Below are 7,829 nucleotides of genomic sequence, written 5' to 3'. Positions count from 1 at the left end.
TCTACTTTGGTTTCATCTGACCACATGACATTCTCCCAATCCTCTGCTGTATCATCCATGTGCTCTGTGGCAAACTTCAGAAGGGCCTGGACATGCACTGGCTTCAGCAGCGGAACACGTCTGGCACTGCGGGATTTGATTCCCTGCCGTTGTAGTGTGTTACTGATGGTGACCTTTGTTACTTTGGTCCCAGCTCTCTGCAGGTCATTCACCAGGTCCCCCCGTGTGGTTCTGGGATCTTTGCTCACCGTTCTCATGATCATTGTGACCCCACGGGATGTACCGTGTTTTACAGATGACTGTCTCTGTCTACAATCTTTCCTGACCTCCTCCATACAAACAAATTAGACCAAAAACGTTGGGCCATAATTAATTCTGTTATACGCGTTGCCACTGATTTTCAGTCCAGTTCTTTTATCATTTGCTATGCTTCAGACTTTTCCTTTCCCTTGTTGTTTATTTAAAGCCATCCTTCCACTGAGAACATTTCAAATGAATCTCTCAGGTTCTTTGTCAGGTCTTTGCTGTATTTCTTACAATTTCTTAAAAACGTGGCTTTCAGATACTGTTTATCTGCTGTACATAGCTTTAGCATCCACCTGTGGAGATATATCTTGGTATATCTTGGAGACTGTGACAAGATATAGCAGGTTTTTAGCCAATAGCACCATGGGAATCACCTCGTTGGTCCAAAAACACAATTTCATGTCTGTGAAATCTTTAGCATTTTTCATAGATATAGCTTAAGAAATTGTCTGATGCATGTGTAGACGCAACATGGGTAATTCCTTCATTTTGGTGCCTTTTTTACTTCATTGATTCATTCATCAGCATAAGGGGTTAAAAAAAACGAGAAAAGAAATGATCTTTAGAAAGTCTGCAAAAGTATTGCTCAAGACCACTTTTACAACAATTTATTTTTTTTATTTTTTTTTCTTATCAGATAATTTAATTTAAAGGCAACAACAGTACAAGTTTCTTTTTCTTTTTTATTGTTATTTAATGCAGTGCAAAGAGAACTGATGGCATCATGACGGGCTAACATTTTGGTCTAATTTCTCTTCATGCTTTTATTGTTGCCATTTCATTGCTGGTATTCTTTTTTCTTTTCTTTTTTTTAATTGACATTTTGGAATCACTATACAATACCATCAACTTCAGCAATTTGTCACTACATATATTTTTCTTTTTTTTCTATATTTAAACAACTAAAATATCCATACAAAAAGAATGAAAGAAGAAGAAGAAAGAAAAGAAAAGAAAAGAAAAAGAAGCAAAACAGGAAACAATAAATAAATAAAGATATATAAGGAAAAAGAAAAAAGAAAGAAAAAAATGTAGGGAGCGTGTTTTTGTTTGTTTGTTTATAACTAATATTTCCTCTAGTCTTCTAGTAGTTAACAACAGAGATGGGCAGTAACGCGTTACAAGTAACGTGTAAAAAAAAGTGCGTGGGAAGAAAATTAATTTTTACAGCGGAAAAAAACCCCCTAAACTTCCAAGCAAGCACCGAGTGCGCTACGACGTAATGGGAAATTCACAGAGAAACTCGCGGATTCTTCCACTGACCGCTGCGGCACACCTGCACCAGGGTAAACCTCCGCCTACCCTACTCCTGCTTTACAGGTGAAAATAGAGCAAAAGGACCGCTAGTCTTTGATGTTATTTATTTTCTGCTGTGTTTTACTTGCATCTATTTGAAAGACTGAGTGTAAACACAAAAAATAAAATAAAATTATGTGCTGGAATTGTCATGGTCCTGGGTCGTTGACCCAGCGTTTTGTGTTTTGTGACTATTTCCCTCTGTTCTAGTTATTCTGTGTCCTCCCCCCTTGTGTCCGGTTCGGGTTCTAGATTTCCTGTTTTACTTTGTAGGTCTGTGTCTCGTTATGCCCATTAAGTTCCAGCTGTGTCCCCTCCTGTGTGCCATTTCCTCATTACCTGGTGTGTGTATTTATAGTTGGTGTCTGCCTGTGCTCCTCGTCGGCTCGTCTGCACTCATCCGTGTATTTCTGCGTATCTCTGCATTCATCTGCGTTCCATGGTGTCCTGTCTCTGCGTCCCTCTGCCCCGCACCCCCTTTGTACGGTCTCAGGTTTGCTATTTAGTTTCTCCCAGTTTAGGTTTCCGTTTGTAAAGTATTCATACCTCGTTGCCTGTTTTTGTCACCGCCACCTTTGTAAATAAAACATCACTCGTATCATCAGTTTGCTGCATCTTGGGTCCTCCTTTTCCTCCACACCACACGGCTCCCTCCGCCAGCCGTGACAGTACGAGCCGACCAAACATGGACCCAGCAGCATCCGCACCGTCCCAGGAGTTTCGGGAGGAAGTGATCGACAGCGTCTCCAGGTTGGTCAACCTGTGGCTGGATCATGAGGAGGAAGAGCTTCACCACGCTGTAGAAGCTAGGCTACAGCAGCTGATGTCTGCTCACTGCTGGCTACTCGACTCTCTTCACCCGCTCGCACAGGACTTCATCCTTAACGAACTTCACCTCCACCCTCCAGCCGCTACCGCTTCCCAACCCAGCCCGGCGGTGAAGATTTTGCCCGGCCCGCCGGAGGTTTTGCCCGGCCCGCCGGAGGTTTTGCCCGGCCTGCCGGAGGTTTTGCCCGGGAGGAAGCGACGATCGCGCCGTCGGCGCGTCGCCCCACAGCCGGAGGTTGGGACTTCGGAACTGCCGGCTGTGGTGAGTGGAAAAGACACTCCGTCTGTTTCGCCAGCTCGCATGACTGTTTATTCCGGGGCTGTGTTTGTTGAGCCAGCTGCCCAGCCGGTAGCTCGGTTAGCTGCCCTGCAGCCGCTACCTCAGTTAGCCACTCAATCTCCACCTCCATTACAGTCACAGCCAGACCTATTAGACACCTTGTTACAATCCGTGGCTCAGTCAATAGCTCAGTTGGCAAGAGACTCATCAGCGTTATTACCAGCTCAGCCACCTATTCAGCCACCATCTTCACCAGCTCTGCCTGTACTACAAGTCCAGTCCATCCAACCGGAAAAGCACTGTTTTTCACCTGTTCATGTCAAGCAGAGAGACACACCACATAACGCAGTAGTCAGTCCGCAACAGCTGGCCAGCCCAGAGACTGTGACGCACTCCAGGGCCTCCCCAGAGGCTGGGTCCCAGCCCCCGGCTGACTCTGGACCCCTGGAGGTTAAGAAGCCAGCTGAGGACTGCATCCGGCTGTCGCTGCCTGAGCTGAGTCGATGCTCTGTGCAGCTGCAGTCTGCTTTGTGTTTGCCAGAGGCCCGTGCGCCTGCTGATTCTGATCTGTTCCTGCCAGAGGCCCGTGCGCCTGCTGGTTCTGACCCGTACCTGCCAGAGGCCCGTGCGCCTACTGGCTCTGTTCTGTGCCTGCCAGAGGCCCGTGCGCCTGCTGGCTCTGTTCTGTGCCTGCCAGAGGCCCGTGCGCCTGCTGGCTCTATTCTGTGCCTGCCAGAGGCCTGTGCGCCTGCTGGCTCTGAACTGTGCCTGCCAGAGGCCCGTGCGCCTGCTGGCTCTGAACTGTGCCTGCCAGGGGCCCCCGTGCCCACTGGTCCAGAGACTGTTTTCGCTGGGGGGCCCGAGGAGCCCGTCCAGCCTCCTGCTTCGCCTGCTGGGGGGCCCGAGGAGCCCGTCCAGCCTCCTGCTTCGCCTGCTGGGGGGCCCGAGGAGCCCGTCCAGCCTCAAGACTCATCAGCTGGAGGTTCAGGAGAACCTAGCCAGCCTCCTGTCTCGTCAGCTGGGGGGCCCAAGGAGCCCGTCCAGCCCCAAGACCCATCATCGCCACCAGCTGCAGCCTCTGTGTCTCCATCCTCGCCAGCTGCGGCCTCTGTGTCTTCACCCATGCCGTCGCCTGGTCCAGCCACTGCTTCACCCACGCCTGGCCCGGCTTCAGCCTCTGCTTCTGCTTCAGTCTCGTCTGGTCCAGCCTCTGCTTCTGCTTCAGTCTCGTCTGGTCCAGCCTCTGCTTCTGCTTCATCCTCGCCTGGTCCGGCTCCAGCCTTCGTGTCTTCAGCATCGCCTGGCCCGGCTCCAGCATCCTCGTCAGCATCGCCTGGTCCGGCCTCTGCTTCAGCATCCTCATCAGCTGCCTCGTCTGGTCCAGCCTCTGCTTCGGTCTCGTCTGGTGCTGCGACGGCCACGCCACCTTCGGGTCCCAAACTGCCGCCTCGACATCGGCGGTCATCTGCCAGGCCGCTGGTGGAGCGTCATCATCACTATGGACGACCTCCTAGATGCCGCCGTTGCTGTCCGCACGGTCGGCCGCCTGAACTGTTTCCTCGTCACCGCCGTTGCTGTCCGCACGGTCGGCCGCCTGAACGGTTTCCTCGTCGCCGCCGCTGCCGTGTGCACGGTCGGCCCCCTGAACTGCCTCCGCTCCGCCACCGCTGCCTTCCACTCGGTCGGCTTTCGGAGCTGTGTCGCCGACGTGGCCGGCCTCAGAAGATAAACTGTCCTGGACTTCTGAGCTGTGAGCCTCTGGGCCGGCCTCCTGAACTGTGTTTTGTCCTGGTACTCCAGCATGTGTGTTTTTGTTTTGGACAATTCCCTCGGTCCGCTGGAGCTTGTTTTGTTCGGTGTTGTAAATGTCCATTGTGATGTTCATCCACATGTTCATAGTTGGGCTCTCTGAAGAAAGCCATTTTTTGTGATGGCTTTTTTCCGGCTTTTTTGCCGGCTGCCAGTAAAATATTAAACAAGTATTTATCGTTCTTTGTCCATCCTTCTGGCATAAGTCCAAAAAAATAGAGTTTTACTTTCCAAAGGTAAATATCTTCCAAATGTCTCTTGTATTGCTGCATGTATTCTTTTCCAATACGTTTTAATAACATGACAGTCCCAGAAAATATGATAGTGATTTGCATTTGTATTTCCACAATTTCTCCAACAAGCGGGAGGGTTACCTTCATAGTGAGATTTTTGGTGAGGTGTAATAAAATATCTTATCAGGCATTTCCAACCAAACAACAATTACAACAAGGTCTGACTTATTGGAACCAGATTTAAAGAAATGAGGGATAACTCTAGACTTTTGCACTGTACGGAAAACTGCTACTGCTACATTTTTAAGACTATGCAATTTATTTAATAGCTGCATATTACATGCAGCATGCTGATTATGCTAAAAACAGATCTAGGCTAATGTTGTGTGTTCTTAGAACTCATAAAAAAGTATACTTGGAATATTTCCCCATTCACAATCCCACTAGTTTAACCTCGTCTTCTCAGGTTCAAGTACCGATATGACTGCTGCCAATTCAACTCCACAAATCACAGATCAGTATGGTTACAGCATGGTTGTGTCAGGAGCAATTATCTTTGAAAGTATTCAGTTAACAGGTGACAGAAGAAAGAGTGAAATCAAAGCATGTGATTTACGCAGGTTAAGACAACCTCAACCCATACAGGAAGTGGATACTGTTTTGTGACCAACGATCTGCGAGGCACCTACTACACTTAACCTCTTGAAATTTATGCGAGTGGCTGCTGTGAAGTGAGAGTGTGAACGTTTCTAAGGGAAGTCCAATTAAAGATAATCAGAACACCCACAACAGGGGGAGTTAACAATGGTGTGAATATCACTGCACTCTACACAGCTTAGCTGGTGGTCTGAGGCCTTGCAAGTGAGCAAATTCACTTCTGTTCATTTTCATCGCCTACAGAAGGAATGCAAGTGGGATACTCTCATAGAATCGGGTTTTGCATTTATGCAGAGGCACACGGATTTTTACACAAACTCTCCAGATTTCTTTTGGCCCAAACTCACAGAAACACATCTTATTCAAATATGTTTTAATATGCTTTTAATGGTATCACAGTAATAAATGAAGGTTTGAGTCAATACTTGTTTTAATAATAAGCAACTACCCGTCCTAGAAAAACAATTTTCTAGTAAATGTTGAGGAAGTTGAGAATATGATAGCATTAGTGTGGTGAAGTCATCAAGGCACACACCATTATAATGTCTGAAAATATCATTTTTCTGTAGTTTCAGCCTCATTATAAGCAGATTCTGTGCTGTCTGAGACCATTTCAGGGCACAGTCAGTGTTGTATGCACACGTCGTCAATGCTAGCGGTGAGTAGTGATACTTTCCAGATTCTGACTGACTGCTGACACACCAGCAAAGCAAGGCAGCCACCCCGACCCCTCCTGCCGCCCCTCACACTCACACATAATCACGTAACCACAAACTAAGACCCTTTTTCTGTCACATGTGTACACTAATTTTTACACATGCTGTCCTCAAAGGCACACATGCAGACGCCCGTGTCAAACTGTGCCAACGGCAGTGGAAATATGAAACACATTTTTAAGGCATTCACCGTGTCCTCAAGTAGAAATTCATATGAAATGACCCCACCTTAAATGCTTTCAAAAGAGGTGCAACAGTTTTGTGTTGCTTATCAGCAAAGGCTATGACTAGACCCGCTTTGAATGATTTCAAACAATGCAAAGCCGAGGCCCCGGAAGAGCATCGGGCACCATTTGTAAGAGCAGTATTTCCAAAGGTGGGCTGGAGGCGGGGCTGTGTGCGAATACAATTATAATGTTATTATTGCATGGGCAAGATAGCACTAGGCTTTCACTTTGGTAATTGAATCCAAGAGAGTAGCTAATTGGTTTTCAAATGAAGCATTAAGAAACAAAACCAAGGACTAGCAATTAAAAAGTGCGTCCAGTTGCTCTGACTGCAAGGGTGGAGAATAAGTCACCAAAATAGGGAAAAGAAACTGCTACACTGAAGAGACGCTTTGTGGTGAGAATTAAGATTATTAATCAAGTAAATTAAACAATGCTGATAATGTGGACAAAGGCCAAGATAACCTGAAATCAGTTGCTTAGCTTGTTTACGTGACTGGATGGAGAAGACCAAGTAAAACATACTGAAACCCCCAAAGCGCTACAGCATTAAAACAGAAAACAAGTCCATCTGTCCAGCAGTCTTTGGTGGAGCAGCAATTGTGAGCTGCCTTTCACTAATCAAGTATGGCTGTGGATCGCCAGGCTTTTGATCCTAGCGCAGGCATTTACAAACTCAGCTGCGTGTGTGGGCCACAGCCACAGCATAGCTCTACATGGACACACACTTACACACACACACATACACCAGCAAGCCAGAGTTTGCAGCCACCGAGGCACCTACCCACAGTAACTGCTCAGCATATGTTGTTAGCTGCATGACTGCTCGCTCCATAAAGGGGCTGCTGAATCTTTTTTTTCAAGCTGTATGAGACTTCCATACAACCGTGACCGGCATGTGAGGTACATTTGTTGTAGTCATCATTTTCATTCATCTGAAAACAATGGAAAAGGGAAAAAAAGAGGGGGGGGGGGATTCCCAATCCATGCATACAAAAGTAGATGGACTGGGACCGTGGTGGTTTTACCCATGGGGCATGCGCTAAACTTCCTTTAAAATTTTATTTTGAGATGGCCACCACACTTGTGTCCATTGTAACATCCACAGGGTCTACAGTATTAGACAGAAAAGCCCAACAATCAGATGGTCTCCCCTGTGAACAAACATTAGGTGATGGTGGGAAGGAAAAACTCCCTTTTAACTGTAAGAAACATCTAGAAAAACCAGGTCAGGAAGGGGCAGCAACCTGTCTCAGCCAGTTGGGCTGAGGGGAATTGAGACCCAAACTTCTTGGAGAGACACAAAGGGCCGTAACATTTGCTAGATAAAGTCCATTAAAATGCTCCTAAAAGCAGGATAAGTTTGGTGATTCAAATTAGCAGAGATGAAGCCTACTAACTGACTACAGCCACCTCTGTCAACATACCTGTAAACCAAAGTATCCATGGCCCTAATTTTAATCCTTAGCAAAATCCA

At 47.1% G+C, this 7,829-nt stretch overlaps 1 protein-coding gene across 1 annotated transcript; it reads left to right on the top strand.

The window, feature by feature from the left end:
* The first annotated feature begins 2,191 nt into the window (after positions 1–2,191).
* Positions 2,192–4,588, top strand: LOC146692930 (uncharacterized). Its single transcript, XM_085433517.1, has 4 exons — positions 2,192–2,692; positions 2,951–3,253; positions 3,293–3,331; positions 3,488–4,588. Exons 1-4 carry the CDS (start codon positions 2,288–2,290, stop codon positions 4,586–4,588), a joined length of 1,848 nt encoding a protein of 615 aa, XP_085289643.1. The 5' UTR covers positions 2,192–2,287.
* The last annotated feature ends 3,241 nt before the right edge of the window (positions 4,589–7,829 follow it).

The sequence above is a fragment of the Copadichromis virginalis genome, linkage group LG15 (assembly GCF_057382275.1).
Source record: "Copadichromis virginalis isolate Kocher_CV1m ecotype Utaka linkage group LG15, C_Virginalis_male_GT1.1, whole genome shotgun sequence".
In the NCBI taxonomy this organism is placed as follows: domain Eukaryota; kingdom Metazoa; phylum Chordata; class Actinopteri; order Cichliformes; family Cichlidae; genus Copadichromis; species Copadichromis virginalis.
The sequence above is the reverse complement of the archived record's forward strand: the minus strand, read 5'-3'. Positions and strand labels throughout refer to the sequence as shown.